This window comes from Saprolegnia diclina, assembly GCF_000281045.1.
Source record: "Saprolegnia diclina VS20 unplaced genomic scaffold supercont1.98, whole genome shotgun sequence".
NCBI classification, from domain to species: domain Eukaryota; phylum Oomycota; class Saprolegniomycetes; order Saprolegniales; family Saprolegniaceae; genus Saprolegnia; species Saprolegnia diclina.
The window spans coordinates 85604-110477 of record NW_008246165.1 but is presented as its reverse complement, the minus strand read 5'-3'; the positions used below and the strand labels follow the sequence as shown (position 1 = coordinate 110477).

General features: G+C 59.4%; 9 protein-coding genes across 9 annotated transcripts; 6 read left to right on the top strand and 3 right to left on the bottom strand.

The window, feature by feature from the left end:
- The first annotated feature begins 353 nt into the window (after positions 1-353).
- On the top strand, positions 354-1855 carry SDRG_15668 (hypothetical protein). Its single transcript, XM_008621847.1, has one exon. It carries the CDS (start codon positions 415-417, stop codon positions 1831-1833), a length of 1419 nt encoding a protein of 472 aa, XP_008620069.1. The 5' UTR covers positions 354-414; the 3' UTR covers positions 1834-1855.
- Positions 1856-3022: 1167 nt separating this feature from the next.
- SDRG_15667 (hypothetical protein) lies at positions 3023-6592 on the top strand. The gene is made up of 8 exons (XM_008621846.1): positions 3023-3257; positions 3311-3622; positions 3682-3824; positions 3887-4104; positions 4156-4601; positions 4648-4865; positions 4913-5108; positions 5157-6592. The coding sequence occupies exons 1-8, from the start codon at positions 3089-3091 to the stop codon at positions 6533-6535; spliced, it is 3081 nt and encodes a 1026-aa protein (XP_008620068.1). The 5' UTR covers positions 3023-3088; the 3' UTR covers positions 6536-6592.
- Positions 6593-6653: 61 nt separating this feature from the next.
- Positions 6654-8882, bottom strand: SDRG_15666 (hypothetical protein; the record flags this gene model as incomplete). Its single annotated transcript, XM_008621845.1, has 2 exons — positions 6654-8548; positions 8834-8882. 2 exons carry the CDS (start codon positions 8880-8882, stop codon positions 6654-6656), a joined length of 1944 nt encoding a protein of 647 aa, XP_008620067.1.
- Positions 8883-9187: 305 nt separating this feature from the next.
- SDRG_15665 (hypothetical protein) lies at positions 9188-10763 on the top strand. Its single transcript, XM_008621844.1, has one exon. The coding sequence runs from the start codon at positions 9283-9285 to the stop codon at positions 10708-10710; it is 1428 nt and encodes a 475-aa protein (XP_008620066.1). The 5' UTR covers positions 9188-9282; the 3' UTR covers positions 10711-10763.
- Positions 10764-10840: 77 nt separating this feature from the next.
- SDRG_15664 (hypothetical protein) lies at positions 10841-11364 on the bottom strand. The gene is made up of 2 exons (XM_008621843.1): positions 11205-11364; positions 10841-11154 (listed from the first exon to the last, which is right to left on the bottom strand). Exons 1-2 carry the CDS (start codon positions 11323-11325, stop codon positions 10883-10885), a joined length of 393 nt encoding a protein of 130 aa, XP_008620065.1. The 5' UTR covers positions 11326-11364; the 3' UTR covers positions 10841-10882.
- A 522-nt stretch (positions 11365-11886) lies between these two features.
- Positions 11887-14442, top strand: SDRG_15663 (hypothetical protein). Its single transcript, XM_008621842.1, has 7 exons — positions 11887-12236; positions 12289-12755; positions 12799-12936; positions 12985-13440; positions 13483-13581; positions 13637-13777; positions 13821-14442. The coding sequence occupies exons 1-7, from the start codon at positions 11942-11944 to the stop codon at positions 13986-13988; spliced, it is 1764 nt and encodes a 587-aa protein (XP_008620064.1). The 5' UTR covers positions 11887-11941; the 3' UTR covers positions 13989-14442.
- A 726-nt stretch (positions 14443-15168) lies between these two features.
- On the top strand, positions 15169-19534 carry SDRG_15662 (hypothetical protein). The gene is made up of 3 exons (XM_008621841.1): positions 15169-15390; positions 15435-15537; positions 15589-19534. The coding sequence occupies exons 1-3, from the start codon at positions 15184-15186 to the stop codon at positions 19470-19472; spliced, it is 4194 nt and encodes a 1397-aa protein (XP_008620063.1). The 5' UTR covers positions 15169-15183; the 3' UTR covers positions 19473-19534.
- A 29-nt stretch (positions 19535-19563) lies between these two features.
- SDRG_15661 (hypothetical protein) lies at positions 19564-23200 on the top strand (the record flags this gene model as incomplete). The annotated part of the gene is made up of 15 exons (XM_008621840.1): positions 19564-19910; positions 19956-20291; positions 20341-20410; positions 20455-20537; positions 20584-20654; positions 20705-20837; positions 20881-21276; positions 21325-21438; positions 21487-21701; positions 21747-21912; positions 21955-22479; positions 22526-22624; positions 22669-22798; positions 22843-23015; positions 23057-23200. The coding sequence occupies exons 1-15, from the start codon at positions 19599-19601 to the stop codon at positions 23198-23200; spliced, it is 2967 nt and encodes a 988-aa protein (XP_008620062.1). The 5' UTR covers positions 19564-19598.
- A 205-nt stretch (positions 23201-23405) lies between these two features.
- Positions 23406-24337, bottom strand: SDRG_15660 (hypothetical protein). Its single transcript, XM_008621839.1, has one exon. The coding sequence runs from the start codon at positions 24307-24309 to the stop codon at positions 23512-23514; it is 798 nt and encodes a 265-aa protein (XP_008620061.1). The 5' UTR covers positions 24310-24337; the 3' UTR covers positions 23406-23511.
- Positions 24338-24874: the final 537 nt, after the last annotated feature.

Sequence of the window (24874 nt, the reverse complement as noted above, 5' to 3'; positions counted from 1 at the left end):
TGGTAGATCTTAGTCGACTTTAGTACAGAGTAGTGTATATGGTGAAGACACCGCGGGCCACGAAGTACGAGATACTTATGCTCTCCAACCGGACAGCTTCGGCCACTGGACAAGGCTTGTGTCGACGTTAGAAAAGGCGGCGTCCTCGAACACCTGGTTTCTCACGGTGATTGGATTGCTCAGCGCGAGTTTCGCGTTTGCATTTGGACAGGACCAAAGATCAGACCCACATGACAAAAGATGGTGCTATTGGCAACTTGTTGGATCGATTTCGCACCCCTTTTTGTCATTTGCTTTTGACCCGCATCAATTGTCCGACGGGTTGTGTGCAGGGTCGCAAATAGACATGGTACCAGTCGTTGTACTCAGTGGAGCTTCAGAACGGTTCATTGCTCAACTTTCTCGCTGCTTGTCATGCGCGCTTCGATCCTTCTCTCGTGCCTCGCGGGTCTCGCCGGCGTCACGGCCACCGCGCCTGTTTGCATTCTTGGTGCCGGACCCTCGGGCCTTGCGTCGGCGCTGCGCCTCGCAGAGAAGGGCATCACCGATGTTGTGATTTTTGACAAGAAGGACGGTCCTGGTGGCAAGACGGAGAACTGGGTCTCGCCCGAAGGCTTCAACCACCACATTGGCGCCATTTTTGGCGACACGACCATGTACCCGCTTTCGATCGAGCTCCTCGACAAGTTCAACGTCGAACGCCCGCTCATTGCGCTGCCGCAAGAGTACTTCTACAACGTCGAAACAGGCACGATCCTCGACGCTTCGACGCTTCCTTCGAACGCGACCGCGGCGGTCGCTGCCATGCAGCGCTACGCGGCCGTCTACGCCAAGTACGCAGCCTACATCCGCCCGGGCTTTCCGAATGGCGTGCCGGCCGAGATTGCGGCGCCCATGGCAGCGTTTGTGGCAGCCAATCATTTGGAGCCGCTCCTCCCGCTCTTTCACGTGTACCTCACTGCATGCGGCTACGGCTCGCTCCACGACCTCCCCACGATGCATGCTCTGGCGTACATCAAGCCGTCGCTCTTTGTGCAATTTGCGACACACCAGTCGACGATCTTCATCACCGACTACCACCTCCTCTTCGCCAAGATTGCGTCGTCGTTAACGCATGCAACTTTTCGATACAGTGCAACCATTGCCAGCATGGACCGCCGAGCGGACGGGGCTAGCATCATGTACACGGTGAACGGCAAGGGTCCTCAGACGCAAGCGTGCGCTTCGATCATCAACACGATCCCGCATCGCTTGGACCTCCTTCAGCCACTGGGTCTGGACGCCCAGGAAGTCGACGTCTTCAAACACGTGGAGACGGTCCAGTACTTCACGACAGTCTGGACGCTCGACCACGTCGAGCCGCAACATCAGTACTCGAACCAGCTCCAGCTCACAGGCAACGCGGCCAAGCCACTGGCGTTTGGCGAGCCGCTTGGTGACGGCGCGCCCGTCATCTTCTACACGCAGCCGTCCGACACCAAGTACTTTAACGTCTACTCGTACAAGCGCGGCAAGGACGTGATCTCACTCGAAAACGTCACGGCGCTGGCGCAGAGCACACTTTCCCAGCTCAACAAGAACGTTTCAGAGCCGGGGGCCGTCGCCACACCACTGACAGCAGCAGATCTTCGGTTTAGCAAGAGCTGGGACTATTTTGCCCACGTTAGCCCAACGACGGTTGCCAACGGCTGGCATGCGGCCCTGGCAAAGCTCCAGGGCCACCGGTCGACGTACCACACGGGCGCGGTTCGCTTTATGGAGACGGTTGAGTGCTCGATCGCGTCTGCATTCGATCTAGTCGACACGTACTTTAGTTCGCACCCGGCGTGCTAATCGAATAGGTTTATCGTCTCCAGTCGCTAAAAAACTTCGACAGGTTTAGGTTGCGAGGACACGTCGCTCAAGCGGCGCTTCCGCGTCAGTTGCTGCACCACTGTAGCTATACGTCTCCATCCTCACGTTGTCGACGGTTTAAACATACTCCGGCAACCGATGATCGCAAGTACAGCCAGCAATGCACAATACGCACTGTCCAGCCCCCCGTTTTTCGATACCACGCTCTATGCGCGGAGCCACAACGCTGTGACCATTTCAGTGGCCAAGGACAAGTCTGTCTAGAATTATGAAGGCTCAAAGCATCATGTATTGGCTCGCGTTGAATATCTAGCTGATTTATGTTGGAATAAAACAGCAATTGTTGGCGAGTTTCAAAAAAAATACTTGCAGGCCCTTGATTTGACTGCCGAAGTCATGACGCCTAAAGTCTGTCACAGCAGACGGCTGGGTTGCAGCTATACATCATACATGGGTCCGCCACAAGGACATTCGCTCTCCCGTGCACGCTATTATGACCTCGTAATCCTTCGCGACCTAGCAGCCGAAGGAATGGCAACATCAAGTGCAGACTGGAATGCCACGTCATAGTGGGGCCCCGTCCCAAATATATTTTCTTGAGGTACCCACTGCCCACATAATCAAGTCAATGTCTCAACTTTGGGTACCTAAAAAACGTGACTGGGTGGGGGGCCCAACTGAGAAAGGCGCACGTTGCAGAGACAAGGTTTTTTTTCCTGTGGTGTCGCACAGAGCCGCGAAAGATTTTTGCTCGATGGTCCGGGCCCAGGGCCCATGATGACGAGGTGGAAGCTGTGGCGACGTCCCAAGATTCGATTCGATGATTTCAGAAGGTAGAAGCCGAGATTGCTTGTTGGACTGACCACAAGATACACAAACAGGCAGCTACGATGCCTGCAGTAGAGTCCGGAAGGCGAGTAGCTGCAGGCTACTACAGCCTTTAGCCAACATGCAACCCCGTCGTGAGCACGCACAGCCGCACGAGGACGTCATTTTTGGCCTCTCGAAAAAAACGACATACAAACCGACGGACGATCCAATGACGTGGCGCTCGGGGACGCCGCTATATTCAATATTATCCACGAGGGCGAAAGAAATATCCCAATATTTTATCGTATGCACAGGTTGGAACTGTACCGGAACGATTGCGATACGACAGAACGCAATCTGATTGGGCAAAGCCTTGGCGCGGCCATCCACGCAGCGCCATTTCTCATCGGGCGACGCCGCAGCGATGGCAGCAGACGCTACTACGAGCTGTCGACAAGACGAGGACGCGCCGAGCTTGCACCGGCGGCCGACGCTGTCTCACCAGCTGAGCAAGTCGCAGCGCGAGGCCATCGGGCGACTGCGCATCACCATGGGCAAGGCGCGGCCCATGGACACTGAGGCCCAGTCCCGCAGTACGCTCGCTCGAACAACGAAACGACGTGGTGTTTACCTATATTGTATGTAGCCGAGTTCAAGACCAACTTGGGTCTCGCCATGCGCACGGGCCTCGGCGTCCTCATCGCTTCTGCTTTTGTCACCAAGGCCTCGGGCGAGCACACGCCGGCGCGGCCAAATATCTGGGTCTGCTTTCCTGAGTGGTACATCCTCGGCGGCATCAACTTTATCGCTGTCGCCTGCGTCTTTGCTGCTGGCCGCAACATTGGCGCGACGCTGCGGGAAGTCTTCCAGCAAAAGCTCGGCGTCTTCCTTGCGTTCGCGTACAACGCAGTCCTCTTTCACTGTTTCCAGCCCCGCCTCTTTTACAGCGACGCCGAAGGTACTTTTTCTTAATTGATTCTCAAGCTCCTAGTAACTATGGTATATATTCCTCTCTAGTACAAGCTGCTGTGCACGATGGCACGCTTGTGCGCATCACCACGTCCTTCAGCGGCACGCCGTACTATGTCAACAACGGCGACGTCTTGACTGTGCTGCCGTTCATGATGGCCTTTAACGCGTTTATTCTCCTCCTGCCCTTTGTACGTATCGACACGATTCTGCATCCTAGACAATATCGTCTTACACGATACTATAATGGTAGGAAGCCGGGACCAAAAAGTTCTCGATGGTCAACAACCTCATTTTCGCCTTGACGGTCGTGAGCCCCAACGACTACAGCGACCCGGCCAAGCTCAAGGACGCGGCCAACGGTCTCTATACGAGCCCGATGATCGTCAAGAACCTCTTTATCTACATGTGGCTCGGGCTCATCGGCGCGTTCCTGTCGTTTCTCGTTGTCTGGGTGCCGTACCCGATCTTGTACCCGCTTCGATCCCGAACGCCGCCCTCATTTTTGTATTTTGTACCTAGTGCGATCCGGAAGCTCCAGACGCAAACTCTGTCGGCGGCCGACACGATCCACGACCTCTTGCACCTCGTCGTCGACGCCTACTGCTTCAAGAAGAAGAACGTCGAGCACATGCACTTTCTACGCACCAAGATCAAGCGCAAATTTGAACTCGCCACACTGCAGAAGGACGCAATGACAAGTCTTCTCAACGACGCGTGGTGGGAGCAGATCCTCGGCCTCGCGCCGCTCCTGGGCTTCCAAAAAACAATCACCAAGCCGTACATTGAGCTCTACGCATCGCTCCTCGACACGCTTCGCGCGATGAACCAAGCGCTGCAGCTCGAGCACTACGACCGTCTCCACACGTCGTTCATGGCTGCGTTGCAGCAAGAGGTGTGCAGCGTTCAATTCCGCGCGATCGCACTGCTCCGCGAGATTTCGCTTGACGTCCACGCCAACCATACAGGTATACACGGTCCAAAGGTCTCAAATTTGCTCATGCGTCGCTGTAGATCTGCAGTTGTCGCAGCTGCATGCGCTGCAGACCGAGATGGAAGCTCTCTTATTGCGCTTTCAAGCGACGCAGAGCAAGCTCTTCCTCACGATGCACCCGACGCCGTCGGACGTCGAAGGCAACATCCCGCTCAACCTCTTCCTCTTTGGCCTCCAGTCGCTTTGCGCGGCGATGGCCGAGTTTCCCGCCAAAGTTCGCAACGAGACCCACCACACTGTACGCGCTTCGATCCCGGCGTTGCCTTGACTAGCTCAATATGGTAGCCGTCGCGCATGCTCAACTTTATCAAGCGGTCGTTCTGGTCGTTTGTCGATCCACGCAAGCTGACGCCGGCGCGGTTCCAGATTGCATTCAAAGTCTGGCTCGCCCTCCTTTTGTCCAGCCTTCTCGCCGTATATGTCTTTGGATTTTCGTCCACGGCGCCAACGACAATCGCCTACGTCATGGGCAATCAAATTGGTACATATTGTCATTTTCGCCATCGACAGCGCAACTCATAAGGACTAGGTGGGTCGTTTGGCATCTCGTTGTTTCGCGCCGTCGGCGTCGTCGCCGGCGTCATCGTGCCCTCGATCGCGCTCTTCTTTGTCTGCACCTACAGCGGCGAGTACACGGCAGTGATGCTTGTCCTTCGCAACTTGTTCTTCTTTGTCTGGACGACCGCGTCCATGTATGTGAAGTGGAAGGGCGGTCTCGACTCGTACGCCGGCCTCGTCTCGGCCTTTATTGCCGCCGGGATCTTGCTACCCGATGACATTTGTCCCGCGCCTGGCTCCTTGTCGTCCTACGCCAACGTCGTGCAAATGACCCTCGGCGTCCTCCTCATCGTCAGCATCGAGCTACTCTTTTGGCCCGAGAGCGCCTACAAGCTCCTCCGTCGCAACGTTCAGATGCACCTCGGCCTCTGCCGAGTCGCGTTCAGTACGCTCGTGGAGCACACCCTCCTGTGTGATGGCGCGAGCGACCTCTCGCAGTTGGCAGCGGTCAAGACGGCTCTACAGACGACTGCCCCATCGTGTCTCAACGACCAGCGAATATTGCTCAAGGAAGCGCTTTTCGAGCCGCGACTGTGGCGTCCGGCCTTCTCGCAGCCCAAGTACACGGCGATCGTCGAGGGCTGTCAGCGCCTCTTGACCAACACGACGATTCTGCTGCAGCTTGTCGAGTGGTTCCTGCGTCGACACGCGTCATTGGCGTCGTGCGACTTGCCCCTCGAGCTCGGTCCGTCGATCCACGAGACCTTCGAGACTCTGGACACGCTCTTTGGCGAGCGCTTCCAGTTCGCCGACGCCGACCAGACAGCGCTGTTTGTGCAGATGAAGGAAGCGTTCCAGCTCGCGGACAAGCAGGGCAGCGGGTATGTGGATGCGAGTGACGTCAAGGTGCTGCTTCTGCACGTGTTTGAGCAGTCGGGCGTCTTGCCAATGGACGCGGTCGACGAGTACGTGGCCGACTTTATTGAGATCGTCAACCAAGACAAGTCGGGCAAGGTCTCGCTCGACGAGTTCATGCGTGCGCTCGAGAACGGCTTGCTGCTCGAAGTGGAGGTCCTTCCGACGCAGAGCAGCGCCCATCTGCTCTCGGCGACAGCGTTGCAAGAAATCTCCATCGACGGTAGCCCGCTCTTGACGCCGACCAGTCGACTGCCCGAATATTTCTTGGACGACGGCGTCCGTCGCGCCCACGACATTTTGGACGTCGAGACGTTCTCGCTGCTCCATGCTGCCGACGCCATGCGCCAGTCGTACGCGGCGTGGCTGCTGCAGGACGACAGGTACAAGGGTCTCGCACTCGAAGAACTCCTTCTTCTCAACAGTCTGGTGAGTGGCATGAGCGGCATCGCGCACAACTTGGCGCTGCTCGAAGAGACCGTCGTCCAACCCTAATATCCCCGAACCTCGATAGACTAGATATCTAAACTCTCTCAACTTATTCTACCTGCAGTCGTGTTTGTGTTTCACCAAGGGCGCGGATGCTAGTAGAAAAACTAGTTAGTTGGTTTTTTCATTCGTCGTTGCAATGCCGCTGCCCCGCGCTGCCCTTCACGTCAAGGCGAGTGTGCAGTTGAGAGCGCAGAAGAGGTTCGTCGACCATGATCATCCACGCGTCCAGTCGCGTCTTCTGAGCGGCAGTGGTCGCAGCGTCCGTCGAGAAGTGTACGATGAGCACTGCGAGTGCCCAGTCAAAGAGAGCCGCGCGGTCCAGCACCCGCATACCATCATCACGTTCTGTGGTCGTCTCGGCGCCCCGACGCAAGAGTGTGGCTGCGTGAGCTTGGAGGTCGTCGCTGGCGTCGACGAGGTCGTTGGCCTGACGAAGCATCTCGGCCTTGATGACCAAGAGGTTGGACTTGGAAATGCTGGAAGACATGCTAGCAAATGTCTCGATGAGGTGCGCGAGGTTCTCGATCGGCGTCGGTGGATCCATGACGCAGGGTAAGAGAGCACCGAGGCATCCTTTGTGCACGCAGAGCGCGTCGGAGGGAAGATGGCGAGGGTGCCCGACCCCCTTCTCCAGCAGAAAATCGATGGCGTCGACGGCGTTGTTGGCAATGGCGCTGCGCAAGAGGTCGTCGTCGCGGAGCTCGGGCTGGTTTGCCCAAAGCTCCAAGACCACTCCAAACATACCATGCACAAGGGCACACTCGATGCCAGTGAGCGTCGCGCCTTCGCTTCGATGGGCCATGAGAAAATCGACGATGGCCCAATGCTGCTTGTACGCGGCTCGGTCGATGGCTTCGGGTGCCGACGCTGCGCCGTGGTCGTGGAGGTAGATGGCGACGTCCATGTCGCCTCGCTCACAAGCGTTGATCATCCAGGTAGCGTCAAGCACAACACCACGCCCGATGAAAAAGGCCGCGATTTCCATGATGCCCGACGTTTGCTTTCTGATGACATTTGAAAAGTACTCTGCGGCGTTCTCCAGCGAGCACCCGAGCGAGAGAAAGTGCATGGCGAGGAACACTAGGTCCGACACGGGCGCGTCGACGCGCACGGTAGTGTCGGTCGCGCGTCGATTGGCCACAAGGTACCGCACAACGTCGTCGTGGCCCAAGTAGGCGGCTGAGAACGCAGCCATGATGGCATTATCCAACGTCCCGAGCTCGTGCAGGTAGATGACGACGGCCAAGTGTCCTTGCGTTGCCGCATTCTCTTGCGTCGTCCGCGACGGCACTTGGTGGCACTGCTCGATGAGGAAGCGGACGACGTCAACATGACCATTCGTAGCGGCCGTGTCCAGTGCATCGGCGGTGCAGCTGAAACCGCGTGCGACGAGGTCGATGACAATCTCCAAGAGACGTTGGGCGGCGGCAACGTCCACGAAGCCCTCGTACACTGTGTGAGGCATGTGCTTGTACAAGAACGCAATGACTTGAGGCGCGCCCGCATCGCTGGCCAAACGGAGCAGAACCGTCGGCCACTCGAGTTGGCGGCGACGCCACAGCAGTGCTAGCGCATCCGCATTGTTGGTCGACAGCAGCGCGGCGGGCAGCCAGGAGTCCAGCGCCCGCGAGACGCAACCCAAGGTCTTGTCGTCAAAGTTGCGGTCGACAGCGTGCGTCTGCAGTAGAAAGTTTGCGATCTCAAGGTGGCCAGTCATGAGCGCCGCCTCGATGGCTTCTTGGTACATGAGGTCGGGGCGGCAGGCGACGATCCGCTGCGTCGCGACCAAGTCACCTTCGCAAATCGCCAAGTGCAGCGGAAAGCGAGCGTCGCGCGTGTACTGCGTACTGAGGCACAAGCTTCTGGCGCCAATGCAGTTTGTTGTCGAGCCATCTTTGAGAGCGAGGTAGCGCGTGACAAAGGTCGCGTCGAGGCCGTAGCAGGGGGTGTCGTCGTCGTCCGTCGGTCGGTGCACGTCCACGTGGTGGTTAAAGTCGCGGAAGCGCGACGCGACGTCTGCGTAACGCCAAACTGGAGGCCGAAGATGATAGGCATCGTTCAGCAACCTTCTCCGAACACGATCTCTTAAACCATGAAGATGATCGATGCGATCTCGGGCTGCGCCAGAACCACGCTGCGGAAGGTCGCCATGAGATCTTATGGGAATTTGGCAGCCAAATCTGTGATGCGGAAAGGCGACATCCTCGGATTGGCTACCACCGTCGTATCCGGAACCGATGCCCAATCAAAAGACACTTGGTGATGGCCGTACGATTGTGGGCTGCAGTCGAGTCTCGAGACTGGCCGATGCAGCGGCGTCCAAATCGTGGTTGCCCACAGAGTCCGACATAGACAGTGTTTCAAACACTGTATCAAATCGTGTCCAGGGCTATCTTGATTGCGATTGGACCCGTTTGGCATATCCGGAATCCACACGGCCAATCGAGCGTCATTCGGGAGCATCAAGAGCCAAGGGCTTGTGTGTTCGGAGCACCTTCTCAAAGGGCAAAAGGACTGTCGTTGACGATGCTAGCTCTTTGCTGTAGCTTGTTGCTGATGCAAGCGGCAACGCCTTCCGGCTCGTTCCTAGAGTCCCAGAGTCAGCGAGACGTCCCACACAACCCTACCCCACGTTAGCTCAATAGTGTATCCCTTCGACTATCCAACAACCGGCGCCCAGATTAGCTGCAAAACGCGTGAGAGCTAAAATTACTCCCGCGCTGAAGAACCCGGTCGGCGAACTCGTCGGTATGGGGTCGTTTCCGTCGGCGGCGGCCAAGCCCGAGGCCAACCCTGCCGAGGCCGCGTCCACCAAGCCGACGACCAAGAAGCACGACCAAGCGCCGACCCACTTTGCGACCGAACTCAACACGGTATGCTACAACTACCTCAAGGCGATGCCACTGCCCCGCGTCCTCGAGTCGGACGTCGGCCGCCGCCTCTTTGGCGTCCACTGCGCCGAGATCAAGAAGAAAGATGTGGCCAGGGTCTATTTTGCGCTCCAAGCCAAGTGGCAAGCGCTCAAGCAACCGAGCAACAACAACAACAGCTCGGACGACAATAGCGCTGACCTCGGGCAGCTCGAGGCGGCCGTGACCAACCTCGCGAGCACGACACGCCTCTCGAACGCGACGATCGGCCTCCTCCGCATCGGCTTGAACGCCAACGGGTCCTTCACGAACGAAGACGACCTTCTCGCGATGATGGACGACTGCATGAAGGCGCTGCGGCAGGTCGAGGCCGAGCACTGGCCGCGCTCGAGCGCCGGGCGAGAATTCATGGGCAAGACGCTCAAGTTTGAGCTCATGCTGCGGGACGACATGGCCATGTGCTTCTTCCACCAGTTTCTCGTGCAAGAATACTCGTCCGAGAACCTCGAGTTCATCGATATGGTCAACTCGTTCGATGACAACTACGACAGCTTGTCGGCGGATGACCAAGTCGCGGCCGCTGCCCGCATCCTCAAGCTCTTTGTCGACGAGAACGCGCCGCTGCAGATCAATATCCCGTCCAAGATCCGCGTCCGCCTCGAGCGCAAGGTCAGCAAGGACAAGGAAGCGCCCAAAGATTTGTTTCGGGCTGCGAAAAGCGAAATCGTTGCGCTCGTCCAGCGCGACTCGTGGCCGCGCTTTCTCAAGACACCGAATTGGGCCGCGTACCTCGACTACGACGAAGTGGCGGCGCGGACCGCGTCGGCCCAAGCGCGTCACGACATTTACTTGGATTTCATTGGCGACGACGATCTGACGGCGATTCTGAGCCACGAGCTCGGGCGCGAGTACCTCGGCTTGTACGTGGTGATCATGGCGCTCCAGCCGGAAGGCAGCGTGGACTTCCTGCACCACGTCATGACGTTTGGCATGGTCCAGAACGAAAAGGAGGCCGACGAAATGAGGCGCGAGATCTTTGCGCGGTACTTGGCCCCGTCGGCGATCGCGCCCGCGCGCTGCGTGTCGCCACAGACGAGTGCAGTGATCGCGTCGCAGCTCGAGACGCACCAGGGCAACACGCTCTTTGACGTCGCGGCGACCGAAGTGCGGAGTTACCTCGAAGACCAAATGGTGCCACAGTTCAAGCGCAACGGGATGTACGCCAAGTACCGCATCTTAGTGGGCCAGAGCCAGCCGATCAAGAGGAAAGGGTCGCTTGCGCAGGCCATGGACAAGAGACCGCTCTAGGCTTCCTACATCCCAATGCAATAATATATCAACACCACATGTAGTAGCGTCCACCGGTATTCAATCGCCACGTTGGGGCGAATGTAGCATATAAAGGATGGCTTGGTATGGTGGCAGCTATGACAAGCGATGGGCTTTGGAGGAACAGTATTGATGGTGAATAATAGGAGTATTACGGCGCCATTTCGGCGTCCTTGATGGACTTTTCGACCGCCGCAAGCTTCTCTTCGACGCGGCTCTTCTTCTTGGTGCGCGCGGCCTGGTTGATCTCCTTGAGGCGCTCCTTCCCGGCCGACTTGACGTCGCTCAGCATGATCGACGAGCCAGATTGAAGCACGCGCGACGCCATGATCTGCTCAATGTTGTTGTTGATAAAGCCCGTGACGGACTCATCACCGCGGCGCTTGAAGCCATTGCAACCACGGCGGACCTCGGTCGTCGGGTCTACGCAAGGGACCTGAGCGTCGATTCGCAGGACAGAGCGAAACACGTACTGCCCTTCTTGGTGAACTTGGCCGCCGTCTTCTTGTGGCGCGTCTCGATCTTCTTCTTGGCCGGCTTGGCCTTGAGGTTCTTGACGTTCTTGTGCTTGAGCGCGGTGCTGCCTTGGGCCATGATGGAGGATTCGGTTCTGGCCCAAATGTAGCCACCAAGCACCGTCCATGCGTTGTGATTGGTGGACTGTTTAAATAGAGTGCGATGATTGGCTGCAGCGTAATAACGAAGGCCATTGGCTGCATTTTAGCCAATGGCATCGGCCGGATCGCCACCGAGCCATGGCGGCTCCTGCACACGGCACGGCCGACACAGACCTTGCTCTTACACGTGGCAGCCTACCAGTCGAGTGCTTCTCCGGCGTCAGTGCTTTGGCGCTGGTCTCCTGGCGATAGCTGAAGCGCTTGGATTGATGCGGGATCATTACATGGGTGCTGCGTAGCAAGACGGTGGTACGTCGGCCACATCGTGCGCTTCTACAGCCGCTTCGTCCATGACGCTGGCGACGATACCGAGCATTGGAAGGAGCTCGCGACAGCGCTCTTGGCGAGGCCAGAGTGGTTTCGCGACATATCTATCGAAGGCGTCGTTGGGACCGCGTGGATTGGTGCGTTTCGTAGCAAGGAGCGACATCCCGAGAGCTGATTGGCGACGTGTGCTGGATTTCAGCCAATGGCCTTCTGGCTCGTTCCAGCTTCCGCACAACGCAAAAGTTTCCTCGGAAGGGGCGCCGACCATGCTCCGACGCCACGTCAAGAGCTCGACCAAGAAGACGGCCAAGACGCGCAGACTCATGGAGGACCTCCGCGAGTCCGGCGACGGCACGTACATCATTCACACCAAGCGCCACGGCGACGTGCTGCACTCAGACCTCGAGTACTACGCCAATGACGGCACCTACGACGACGGCGCGGCCGGTGATGCGTACGACCTTCAAGAGCCCATCGGGTGGCTCAACTGCGAGTGCTTTCTCTCGCTGCTGCTCGTCGGTGTCCTCGTCGCGCTGCCGTTCAACCTCCATAGCACCAAAGGTACATGACCTTGATGGCACATCACGAAGTAGTCGCGATGGACTCTAAGTAGATTTGCTCCAGTCGCGCGAAACGTACCTCTTCCAGGCCGCCGAGATGGTCAAGGTCGGCGCGTGCGACGACGCCATCATGCTCTACGAACGCGCGCTCGTCGTGCAAGAAAATGCCTTTATCCACAACCAATTAGCCGACGCGCTCTCCAAGTGCGGTCGCACCAACGACGCACTCGACCACTACCTCAGCGGCATCCGCCTCGAAGAGACCCATCGAAGAAAGGTGCCGTCGCTCATCTCGATGGGCGACCTGTACCAAAAGATCGGCGAGTACGCGCTCGCCGTCAAGAGCTTTGACACGGTCGTTCTCATCCTCGGCGACTCGAAAGAAGCCAAGTCCAGTGAGCTCGGCGAGATTCACATGAAGCTCGCCAAAGCAGCCACCGGCTTGGGCGACTACGAACAGGCGCTGCGCGCGTATGCGTCCGCGACGTCACTTGTCTCGGGCAACGCCCTCGTCGCCGAGGTACGCCCTCCGCCCGCCGTCTGTGCTGCAGCTCTAGTCGTAGGTTTACTATCGCATGGGCCACTGCGCCAGCATCCTCGGGCGCATGGACGTCGCCGTCTCGTCGCTCAAGAAGGCCGCGGCGAAGGCCCCATCGAGTCAAAAGTCTCTGTACTTGCACGAACTCGCCTACGCTTATTTCGTAGGCTACTGTGGACTTGATGTCTTGATACAAATACCTACATTCTAGGAAAGCGGCGATTACGAAAAAGGCAACGACGGGCTCAGCCGTCTCTTTGCCATGCAGTCCATGTACCCCGAAGACCGGTACGTCAAGGCGGCGTTCCACGACCACGGGTTTCCACCGACGCACCGGGCACCGACGCAGTACGTCTCGACCACGTTCGATATGCACGCGCACCGGTCGGTCCACCTCGCGTCGGACGCATTCGACTCGTTTGTCGCATTTCGCCAGCTCCACGGTCTCTTCTTCGTGGACGACGCGCCCACACGCATCGCCGAAGTGCTGCAAGCCAAGCTCGGCGTGACGCCGGGGGACCACTGGCTTGACATTGTGGACTTTGGCACTGGCGCCGGCGTTGCAGTTCGTCCGTTCCAGCCACTCGCCAACTACATTTTGGGTATCGACCTCTCGGCCGCGTCGGTGGAGCTCGCGCGCCGCAGCGGCCTCTACGACGAGCTCCAGGTCCGCCTCTTAGTTCGAATGGCAGTCGTCACACGGTATTAGGTTGGCGATCTCTTGACGGTCACCGCGACGCTGCCGACTACGAGCTTTGACGTTGTGCTGGCCATGAACAGCGCGCCGTACTTCGGTGACCTGCGCCCGGTACCTTATTCACCGACTTGCCTTCGCTGAAGACTGATGTTGTACGCGGGGTTAGGTATTCGAGCGAGCACAGCGCTTGCTTCGCGTGGGCGGTCTCCTCTGCATCAACATTGATCAGCTTGACGACAATGAAGCAGCGCCGTACACTCTGCGCTTTACGGGTCGGTACGCTCACGCGCCCGAGTACCTCACCGAGGTTCGATCCGACGACCTTTTGCAGTGCTTGATGCATCCCATAGCTCGCAGCCGAGATGCATCTGGAGGTATTCCACCACGAAGTGCTTTATGACGTCCAGAGCGTCGGGCAGTCCGTCGCGGGCTCGGTGGTCGCCTTGTCGCACCCGAGAACGGTGGCCAGTGACCTCTATCTCTTGCGCAAGACCAAGGACGACCTCTCGACCATGTAATCTAGTCGTGTCCTCAGCCCGAAGCGTCAAGTTGGCGCCACAGGAACGAGTAGGAAGAGCACGATGACGCCGACAAAGGTGGAGGTAGTGGTTTCGCCGCAAGAAGAATGTCCAATTGGGCTATGAAGGCGCTGCGGAAATGGCTAGGAACCGCAGCGAGCTGGTATCGGTCGTTGTTGCTCACAGGTGCTGCTGTTGGTCCTCGAGCGTGTTACCTGCGATCGCAGCCGTCTCGTGTGTGCTGCTAGTATTGCTAGTACGCGGGTGCCTCCACGGCATTGACCGACAAAGCAGGCATGCTTGGTAGTGACCCGAGGCCGCAGTACACCACACAGGACGTCGAGGACCAACACGCCCCATCACCATCCGCCTCCGCTCGTTCCAAAGGCTCAATGAATGTATATCTTCTCCGTGACCAGCGCTTGGACCCGACGCACGCTGGACGGACGCGACTGTTTTCCTTGCGACCGTCCTCGACTGCCTCCGAGTGCGCACGCTACGTCGCTGGGAGCGCTGCGCGGAAGGTCGTTGCTGGTCGTGGGGCATGCCACGTCATAGCATCGGCGAAAAATATTGAAAAATAAAAATAAATAAATAAAAAACACCTGGGGCGTCGGGGACGAGGGCGGTTGCTTCGGTGTGACTGCCTCCTTGCTCCTGGCTGCACACGTAACTGCAGCGTCAACTATCAGGCTCGAGCGTGACGCACCCCTTTGTCGTTCTGCGTTATAACACCCTGTGAATTTTGGCCAAGGCGACACGGTGGTGTATATACACCAACGTCTGCAGAAGCGCGGTCATGTCGAGCGAGATCCAACGCGGTCGCTCGGGTTGTAAACGCTTCAATCCCCAAGATGTCGCAGTATCGCAGGGGTACCTCTGACCACTTTGCCCTTTGGGGGATTCCGGGGATGCCAACACTGTTATAACACGTTGCGGCTGGCGTGGCCGCAAGAGACTAATGCATCGAACCCAAGAACGTCAAGCCGCTGCAAGACGTCGCTCGACTGCAGCTTCTATTGCGTGGATGGGGCGGCGTCGAACGACTCGTCACGCTGCAGGCGGAACGCGCGAACGGCTCCGGATGTTATAACTCGGCGGGTGGCACTTGGGCCGCGCGTTCTCATTGGCTGAAACTCGTTCGACGTTAGGTCACAAGCGCCACCATAATTAATTCCGGCGGCCGACGACAAGGATGGAAGTCGGGGTCGGCGTCTGGATCAAGGAGGACGACGAGTGGACGCTCGCGACCGTCCGATCGATCGCCAAGGCGTCGAGCTCTAGCCTCACGGCCATCGACGTCGAGGTCCCGGGCCGCGGCCACCTCGCCATGGAGGTCGACATTGCCGCCATTGAAGACGCGACCGACGAGACGATCAAGCTCGCCAACAACTACGACATGGTAGCCGCCTCCGCTTCCGCCTCGCCTCATGGAGTCGCGTGTAGGACCTCGTCGACGACTTGATCCGACTGCCGCACTTGCACGAACCTGGCATTTGCCATACGTTGAAGGAGCGCTTCACGATCAACGATATTTATACCCTCACAGGTCCCTAATCGAGAGCGGAACAGCTTCCACTCATGCGTCTTCCTCTTGTAGGCGAGATCCTCTTGGCCGTCAACCCGTTCCAGGACATTGGCATCTACTCGGACAAGCTCATCCGCAAGTACATTCGGCACGGCGCGCTTCTCGCGCTCGGCGACGAAGAGTCGACGATGCCACCGCACGTGTTTGGCATTGCCGACTCGGCGTACCGGAGTCTCACGGCGCCGCTCACGGGCACCGCGTCCAACCAAAGCATTTTGGTCAGTGGCGAGTCGGGCGCGGGCAAGACCGAGACGACCAAGTTCATCATGAAGTACCTCGCGGCCGTCTCGCAGAACAAGAGCATGCGCAACATCAACGTCGGCCAGAACGACGTGATGAGCCAAGTGCTCTCGTCCAACCCGATCCTCGAAGCCTTTGGCAACGCGCGGACGATCCGCAACGACAACTCTTCGCGCTTTGGCAAGTTTATCCAGATGCAGTTTGACCACTACGGCGTGCTCATCGGCGCCTCGATCCAAGTGTACCTCCTCGAGAGCATCCGCGTCACGTCCCAGGCGCCCAACGAGCGCAACTACCACGTCTTTTACGAGCTCCTCGCCGGCGCATCAAGTGATGAGAGAGCCAAGTACGCGCTCGGGAAGCCCAAGGACTTTTACTACCTCAACCAGAGCGAGTGCATCAAGCGCAAGGACGGCGTCGACGACGTCAAGCAGTTTGCGCTGCTCAAAGAAGCCATGGAGACCATGCAGTTTGAAGAGGACGACGTCGATAGCATTGTGTTTACGGTCGCGGCGGTCCTGCACATGGGCAACCTCGCGTTCCAGTCCAAGCGATCGGGCCATGACGAAGGCTCGATGCTCTTCGAGGACGACGACCGCGTCGACGCGGCGGTGCACCAAGTCATGGCGTACCTCCGAGTCGACCGCGAGTCGCTCGAAGTTGCCCTGTGCACGCGCAAGATTACGACCCGCGACGAGACGTACTCGATCGGCCTCCAGCCCGAGGTGGCCGACCAGAACCGCGATGCGCTCTCGCGGTATGTGTACGGGAAGCTCTTCAACTGGCTCGTCAAGCAGATCAATGCGACGATCGACCACGATGAAGACGGCGACCTCGCAGGCTTTATCGGCGTCCTCGACATCTTTGGCTTCGAAGACCTAATGACCAACTCGTTTGAGCAGCTCTGCATCAACTACGCCAACGAGACGCTCCAAGAACACTTCAACGCAACCGTGCTCGCGCAAGAGCAGCAGCAGTACGAGCGCGAGAAGATTGCGTGGAGCTTTGTCAACTTCCCGAGCAACCGGCCGTGCCTCGAGCTCCTCGACACAAAGCCCGTCGGCGTCTTCCACATGCTCGACGAAGAGTGCATTTTGCCGCAGGGCAACGACCAGAACTTTGCGCGCAAGCTCTACAAGACCCACGAAGCGTCCAAGTACCTCCGTGCGACCAACACGGAGAAAGCCAACCACATCTTTGCGATCCAGCACTACGCGGGCTGGGTCGCGTACGAGACGTACGGCTTTTGCGAGAAGAACAAGGACACGCTGCACTCGGAGCTCACGCTGCTCATCAAGCACTCGGGCAATGCGTTCTTGCGCAAGCTTGTCAAGGACGAGACGCCGGCGCCAGTTGTCGCGAAGAACAAGCAGCGCCACGGCGGCCTTCTCAAGAAGGGCGCGGCCGCGAAAACGAGCGTCGGGACACACTTCCGCACGCAGCTGCGGTCGCTCATGAGTACGATCCAGAGCACGTCGTGCTCGTACGTGCGCTGCTTGAAGCCCAACGACAAGAACACAAAAGGTCTCTTCAACGCCCAGCGCATCTGCGACCAGCTCAAGGCCGGCGGCGTCCTCGAAGCGGTCCGCGTCAACCGCGCCGGGTACCCCGTGCGCATCACGCACGCGCAGTTTATCAAGCGGTACCGGTCGCTAGGGCCCGGCCACGTACTCAAGCAGATCCCCGAGTCGTTTGGCGACGAAGGGACGTCGACGCAAGCCGAGCGCAAGGGCGCGACCGACCTCCTTGTCGCGTTCTTGAGCTCGTCGATCGAGGACGCCAACTCGATTCAAGTCGGGTTGACCAAGGTGTTTTTCCGGCGGACTGCGATCCAGTCGGTCGAGGCGCAGCTCGCCAAGCGCTACGGCGAGTTTGTCGTGCTCATTCAGAGCACGTGGCGCCGGGTGATGGCGCAGCGCATGTACAAGCGCGCCCGCCTCGCCGTGTTGCTGCTGCAGTCAATGTGGCGGCGCTGGCTTGCGTACCGGCGCGTGCGCGAGCTGCGCGAGAAGCTCAAGCAGCTCGAGCGCATGGAGCGCGCGCGGCGACGGGTCGAAGAGGCCGAGCGGATCAAGCGCGACGAAGCCGCAGCCGACGAAGCCAAGCGACTCGCGCCGCCGCCGCCGTCGGATTCGACGCGGTCGTCGCTCGACATTCAGTCGGACGAAGACGACGGCGACGACGAAGACACGATCCGCCAAACGACGGGGCGCCAAGGCCCGTACAAGTTTCGCTTTACAAAGGACTACAACCACGGCGTCGATCAAGATTTGCGGTATCTGCAGCAAGAACCGCGCGTCGTCGAGAAGACGCCGGGCGACACGGTGCTGCACCTTGCCGCCAACTGCTGCAACGAGCAAGACGTCTTCACGTTGCTCGAGAACGGTGCGTCGGTGCTCGCGACCAACTCGCTCGGGCGGACGCCACTGCACACGGCCGCGATGCACCACAACCTCGAAGTCGTCGGGCTGCTCATCGACTGGGACTCGGACCTCTGCGCACCCGACGTCAACGGCAACACGCCGCTGCATCTTGCGCGGGATCCGCACATCACCCGCATGCTCCTCGAGGCCGGTAGCAACCCCAACATTGTCAACGACGCGGGTCGCACGGTGGTACTGGAAGCCACGGACCGGGGCGACCTCCACGTCGTCCGCGCGCTCCTCAACTACCACTGCGACGTGCTCTACTGCGAACCAAAGCACGGCCAGACGGCCCTCCACCTCGCAGTCCGGAAGGGGCAGTACACGATCATCAACGAGCTGTGCAAAACCAAGATGATCCCGGAGCTCATCACCAAGCAAGACCGCAACGGCAACAACGTGCTGCACTTTGCAGTCGCCAAGGACCGCAAGAATGGACCGCGCTTGCTGCAGTTTCTGCTCCAGCACGGCGCGGTGGCGACCGTCGACACGCCCAACGCTCGGCACCAGACGCCATTGGTCGTCCACGTGATGACGACGCGACAGACGGACCCGACGATCACAGAGATCTTGCTCGAGGCAGGCGCGAGTCCGTCGGTCGCCCTCCTCGACGGCTCGACGATGCTGCATGTGGCGGTCGAGCGCGACCTGCTCGACATTGCGTGCATGCTCATCAAGTACGGCGCGCAGCTCAATGCGACCGACAAGGACGGCGTCCGCGTCATCGAGCTCGCCCAGCGCGACAACGCTCGACTCAAGAAGCTCATCAACGCCATCACGTCGCCGCCGCTTTGGATGAGCGAGAAGGAGAAGAAGAGCTGCATGGTGTGCCTCCGGCCGTTCAAGTTTGGCCACCGCCGGCACCACTGCAAGCACTGCGGTCGCGTCTGCTGCACCGAGTGCGCGTCCTTTCATGTCGAGCTGTACAAGTTCCCCGCAAATTTCCCGGGGCGCGTCACGGCCGGTGGCAAGCCCGTCATGGACAACCAGCGCGTCTGCCGGACCTGCCATGGCGTCTTCAAGCTCCGTGGCGTCAAGAACGAAGCCAAGAACGGGTTCCTCGCGCGCGTCCTCGGCTACGAGTGGGACGAGGTGACGACCGCGAGCTCCCGGCCGTCGCAAGCGAGCTCGGGCCGGCCAAGTCAGCCGGGCAGCACGGGCCGGGCGAGCTCAGGCCGACCGAGTTCGGGTCGACCGAGCTCAGGACGACCAAGCCAGCAGACGGCAGCGTAGTAGAGTAGTAGAGTGTAGCAAACTAAAGTAAACAAGCTGTGGATCCCCATGTCCTTTTTTCTAGTTGGTCGTTTTCGACTAAAAATGCATCCTTTGCTAGAAAAGATCGCAACGGGAAGCGTCACGATGCTGAGCTCGCAGCTCGCGTACCTCCAGGCGCATGGCGACGACCTTGTGGGCCGACTGCGCCGGGCGATGGCGCCATTGGTGACGGCGTCGCTCCCGCCCGAGATGGACCGCCTCCGCAAGACGCTCGCCAAAGCCTTCCCGGGCCGCGTGCTCGACAAGGAAAAGGACGTGGAGCTGCTCGCGCAGGCCAAGGCGAGCCTCGGGCCGGCGCTCCACGAGCTGCATACCGCCACGTTGATGCTGTTGGACTGGAAGCTCGCGGTCGTTGACGTGCTTCGCAGCGTCTGCGTCGATCTCTCGATTCTGCACGTACGTTCCTTCGGAGCTTTAGTCGTGAGCTAGTGTGAACTCTAGTTTGGCGTGCATCCCGTGCTCATGGCAAGCTTCCTGCAGCTGTTTGCGACCTACGTCAAGCTGCACGTGCTCTGGGCGACGCAAGTCGACGTCCGTGGCTACCTCGGCCTGAACGGCGCGCTCGACCATGGCGTCGAGTCGTTTGTCCTGTGCTTTGCCGACCACCCGTGGCGAGCGCTGCAGGCCGAGCTCAAGGACGAGATCGCGCCCAAGCTATGCTCGCTCGTGTGGTCGGCCTACGAAGCGACGGCCGGGTCGCGGGACCTCCTCGCACTGCGCAACCAAGGCTTTTTTGACCTCGAGAAGGCGGCCACCGGCGTGCTGGACCATGCGGCTGTCGGTGCTCTGGTGCAACACATAGGTCATTCACTAAGGTCAATGCTAGGTCTACGACCACCTTCTCTACCACGACGCGATCGACGAATGGGTCGTCTTGGCCGCCTTGACGTGTCCCCGTGCGTTCCTCATGTACAGGACATGAGGATATGTGGGTCTCTAGAGGAGCTCGTGCAGCCTCGAGGCATGGCGGCGTTCGACGCCGTTGGCAGCACACTCTTTGGTCTCGTGCTCGCCGAGGACCTCGTACCTTCATCGCTTCTACACCGTAGGTCTCACATACAGTCTGTAGACGCTCTCGGTGCATGAAGTCGTGGCCGACGCCGCCAAGCTCCTCGACGCCAAGCTCAAAAAACTACTTCGGTAGCAACCTCTGTCCTGTCGATGCAGCGGCCATCACGACGTGTACGTAGCCGCATCGCCAAGCGTGCGACCTCTGGCAGCGGGTATCGCCACGCTGATCGGCGCGCGTTTTGCATCTGGAGTCTCTCGAGCGTCGTGCACCTCTTGGCACTGGACACGTCGCTTCTCGGGCCGCTCTACCCGGTACATAGCGCCATGGACAAGTTGTCTCGAAACGATACACTAGATGGTGCTGGCGATGACGCACGTGGCGCGTGCTGAAGTGCAGTGGTACGTCGTGCACGCCTACCAAGCAACGCCGGCGCATCTCAAGGCCAAGCACCATGCCAAAGCGAGCTTCCTCGACCCGCGGCAGCTCGCCCTTTTGATTTCGCTACTGCAGCGCGTCGAGGCAGCGACGCGGTCGTCCCATTCGGTCGTAGAGGTGCATTACAAGACGATGCTGGCCTCGTGTAAGGTGCCAGACGTCCCCGCCGACGCCGCCGTCGACCCGCGCGTGGTCGAGATCCTCACGGCCACACGTCCGCTCGTGGCGTCGGTCAACGCTGCCGGCAGCGACCACGCCCTCGACGACTTTAGCGCCAATTGGGCCAAGGTGGTCGTCTACTGGAGCTGCAGCGGTGTACGTCGACGGACGCTGGAGGCACCCGTCGTACGGTTGATGCTGTAGGTGACCGTCGACGAACCGTTTGTCGCCGCCATGCACGCGGTTGACGCCAACGCCCGCCGCGCCAACCGGTTGAGAATTGCGGCTAGCTTTGCCCGCGCGACGAACCTTGGCCTGGTACGTGGCTGTTGCGGCGTAGGGTGGCACTCAAGGGTCGACGACTAGCTCGCGCACTACCCCGCGTCGTTGCGCAGTGCATTTGCGTATGCGATCGCGCACGAGCCCGCAAGGACCGTGGACGTGATGCAGGCCGTGGCCACGTCGCTGCCATCGCACGCGGGTGACCTCGCAACACGGCTTGTCGACGACTGGCGCGGAGGTCTAGAAGGTCTTTTGCGATCCGCCTACGAGCAAGCCCTCGCCCTTGCGATCGCACAGCGGTACCCACTTCCTTTCTTCGGTTTTTAGCCCATGTTGGAGCGTAGAGACGGCGCAACAGCGTCCGGGGGGCGTGCACTGCAGGCGCTTCCACAGCTCTTTGTCGCGTTGCAAACAGCGAACGCCGTCGTTCTTCCTGCGTCAACGCTGGACCCGAGCGCGTTGTTTGGCGAAGCGATGTCGTCCGTGTTAGCGTCTCTCCTTCGCGACATGGTACGTCGTTTCGATCATCTCGGAAACATCAGCGACTTGCAGGTGGCGGCTTTGACGCCGCCGCAGACGATGCAGATGCGGCTGCAAGTGTTCCGTGAGTGCTTTGCCCGCTACGATGTGGGCCACGGGATAGCACTTCAACTACAGCGCGAATGCGCCATGTCGAATGAAGACGTGCACCGTGGCAATGACCGCTTTGCATTGGCCATGGCGCGTCTCTACCTTCGATTTCTGACCGCGTTGGCTCCGACCGACGACGGGGCGGTCGGCGTGCCGTTCGTGTGGCTCGTGGACGGCTATGCACGGCGCGACGGTGCGGTCTATCGAAAGCTCGACGGACTCGACGCCAACGACCTGGCGACGCCGTTGCAGCTGCAGGCCTTGGTCACGGTCGTCGGCGCCGAGGGCTGTCGCGTCTTGTACGCAGGAATCCTCGACTTTGTGCGGCAGCACATCTCGCAGCTGCAGCACTGTCTGAGCTTGGACCGTGACGCGCTTGTCGAGTTTGGCAAAAGCCTCCTCTCGTCGCCCAAGACCGCGGTGAAGCGCATGGCGACCTTGGACAAAGTACGTCCAATACTGCAACGAGATGGTTCAGCAATGAATGACGCAGGTGACGCATCACATGGCTGCCATCGGACACGCTATGCACCTCTGCACGAGCCTCAACATGGCGTCGCAAGCGGTTGCTGCATCGCCAATGTCGACGCGTGTACGTACGTACAAGTTGTCCTTCTCTTCACTAGTTTTCTCTAGCGTCAAAAGGACGCACCGGACGTCGTCGCCGCGGTCCAGCTGTTTGCAGGCGACGACTGGACGCTCCTCCCGCTCCTCTTGAGCGCGGCCATGACCAGCGCCTACTGGAAGGACCCGCAGGCGATGCACGGTATCAGCTAGTATGCTCTTATGTCTCCTCTTATCGAGGGTTAGGGGCAATGGCCGTGGCGTCGGCGCAACTGCTGCTCCTGCGCGTCTTTCGCCCGCCGCTTGTCGTGCCGCTGCCGCGCCACGTGAGCCCGACACATGCGATTGAGACGTTCGTGTACGTCCTGGCGACGACGTTGCTGACGCTGCAGCCATCGATGCTGTCGTATCTTGGAGTGGTATGTTCTTGTTTCGACTCAAAACGTAACTTGTGCTGTAGGTTGTCGCTGACGAGCGTAGCATCGACGGCGCGTTCTTGTCGGCCGTCGTGCCCCCCGCAGTCATCACCGTGAGTCCGATCCACCTTGTGGGCGAGCTGACCGTGCACCTCGGACGGCGCGACGAGACCCGTGTCGCCAACTAGACTGTGAAACAGTTAGTAAACACTACAATGCACGACCTGGCACCAGTCGTCCTAGTCGTCCGGTTGTAGTCGGACGGTCACGAGTTGTCGGTTGCAATTGCGGTGTCGTGAGCTAGCATGGTGAGAGCTAGTCCAGCAGTGTTCACTGGGAGCTACTCGTTGCGATGTGGTGGTGGCGAAGTGCGGGGTGCAGACAAGCCATGTGGTGACGAGGGTCTGTCACGGCACGTAGTCGACGCGTCACATGTTTGCAATCGTCTGTACACACAAAACGTCTACTGGAACGTCTACTTAAATACTAAACACGGCAACTAAAAGAAAGACCGGAACCGCTCGTCGTCGCTCGAGGACGCGGGCGTCGACGCCATGGACGCACGGAGACACTGCTCGCTTGCGCGGACTTTGAGGAGCGAGATGCGCGATTCGATCGCGTCAAAGTTGATGCCATCATTGGGGCTGTAATGCTGGTAAGCAGAGGACGCTTGGCGAAGCTGCTGGATGCGGCTCTTGAGCCCGAGCGCGCCGGACGTCTTTTGCGTACGTTCGTGGTGCATGAGCAGTGCCACGATGCTCGTTTGCCCGTAGAGCTGCGCGAGGTCGAGCACAGTGTCGCCATCCAGGTTGCGATGGCGCGGCGACGCCCCGGCGGCGAGGAGCTGCGAGACAACGCTGCTGTGGCCGTGCGCCGCCGCCATACCAAGCGGCGAGTTGCCGTCTTTCGTGCGCCCGCCGTCGACGTCCATGTCGTTGTGCTTCAAGAGAAAGGCCACCATAGCGGCGTTGCCCGTGATGGCGGCCACGAGCAGCGGCGTCATGACCTCACTGTCCAGTGTCACACGGACCAACGCGAGTTTGATACCCGTGAGGCGGAGGAGAGCGGCTACAATGTGCACGCTGCCGCCCTCGACGGCCAAGTGGACGTAGCCATAAATGTCGTCGGGCGTCTTGGCGAGGCACCCGGTTGCCGCGATCGCCATGAAGGCCGTGTACGCAGGCGCGAGACAGGCGGCGCCGAGGGCATCGAGGAGCTCGCGTGGCGACGCCCCGACCACGTGCTTGGCGAGCGCCTGCATATCGTTGGCGGCGACAGCGTCGAGGAGTGGGCTCATGGCTGTGCGAATCGAAGAATGATGGAGGTTGTCATTTCAGAGTACAGTTGGGCAATCTCCGAACTGTCTCCGTCGCGTTGGATTGGTCAATTTTGCAGCCAATCGGAGTCGCGCGATCTCACCTCTCATGTACAAGTACAGACAGAGCTTGCTTCGAACAGGAAGAGAAGGGCGTGGGTACATTGAGGTACATCGATACCATCTACCGACGCCAGTTTAGGTCATGGTTGAGTCCAAAGGGCGAATGCTGTTGCTGGTCACCCGATAAGAACTTGGTGGGACAATTGAGACGGTGTCGAAAAACACGGAGGTTGCAATGCACTGAGATTCCACCGGGCACAAGCGCACGACCGTGCCCACCGGAACCTTGAGACTGAGCGACTCGGCTACTCGCACTAAGACACCTTCGGCGGCGACGAGAGCTACTGATGCGGGCACTGACGCCAGTGGCCTCCCTCTCTTGGCTGCCAATGGCGTTGATGCTTCGGGCACCATCACTGCGTACAGTGCAAACCCGAGCCAGTGGATGATGGTAGATCGAATACTGGGATCAGGTGCGATACCA

Excerpts from the sequence above, each read along its gene's own strand:
- SDRG_15668 (XM_008621847.1), top strand. The coding sequence starts at position 415 with ATGCGCGCTTCGATCCTTCTCTCGTGCCTCGCGGGTCTCGCCGGCGTC.
- SDRG_15667 (XM_008621846.1), top strand. The coding sequence starts at position 3,089 with ATGGCAGCAGACGCTACTACGAGCTGTCGACAAGACGAGGACGCGCCG. Across the intron at positions 3,258-3,310 it reads CACTGAGGCCCAGTCCCGCA|CCGAGTTCAAGACCAACTTG; the intron begins GTACGCTCGCTC and ends TATTGTATGTAG. Across the intron at positions 4,866-4,912 it reads GCAACGAGACCCACCACACT|CCGTCGCGCATGCTCAACTT; the intron begins GTACGCGCTTCG and ends TCAATATGGTAG.
- SDRG_15665 (XM_008621844.1), top strand. The coding sequence starts at position 9,283 with ATGGGGTCGTTTCCGTCGGCGGCGGCCAAGCCCGAGGCCAACCCTGCC.
- SDRG_15664 (XM_008621843.1), bottom strand. The coding sequence starts at position 11,325 with ATGGCCCAAGGCAGCACCGCGCTCAAGCACAAGAACGTCAAGAACCTC. Across the intron at positions 11,155-11,204 it reads CAAGTTCACCAAGAAGGGCA|ACCCGACGACCGAGGTCCGC; the intron begins GTACGTGTTTCG and ends TCCCTTGCGTAG.
- SDRG_15663 (XM_008621842.1), top strand. The coding sequence starts at position 11,942 with ATGCTCCGACGCCACGTCAAGAGCTCGACCAAGAAGACGGCCAAGACG. Across the intron at positions 13,582-13,636 it reads ACTTCGGTGACCTGCGCCCG|GTATTCGAGCGAGCACAGCG; the intron begins GTACCTTATTCA and ends ACGCGGGGTTAG. Across the intron at positions 13,778-13,820 it reads CGCCCGAGTACCTCACCGAG|CTCGCAGCCGAGATGCATCT; the intron begins GTTCGATCCGAC and ends TGCATCCCATAG.
- SDRG_15662 (XM_008621841.1), top strand. The coding sequence starts at position 15,184 with ATGGAAGTCGGGGTCGGCGTCTGGATCAAGGAGGACGACGAGTGGACG. Across the intron at positions 15,391-15,434 it reads TCGCCAACAACTACGACATG|GACCTCGTCGACGACTTGAT; the intron begins GTAGCCGCCTCC and ends AGTCGCGTGTAG. Across the intron at positions 15,538-15,588 it reads CGATATTTATACCCTCACAG|GCGAGATCCTCTTGGCCGTC; the intron begins GTCCCTAATCGA and ends TTCCTCTTGTAG.
- SDRG_15660 (XM_008621839.1), bottom strand. The coding sequence starts at position 24,309 with ATGAGCCCACTCCTCGACGCTGTCGCCGCCAACGATATGCAGGCGCTC.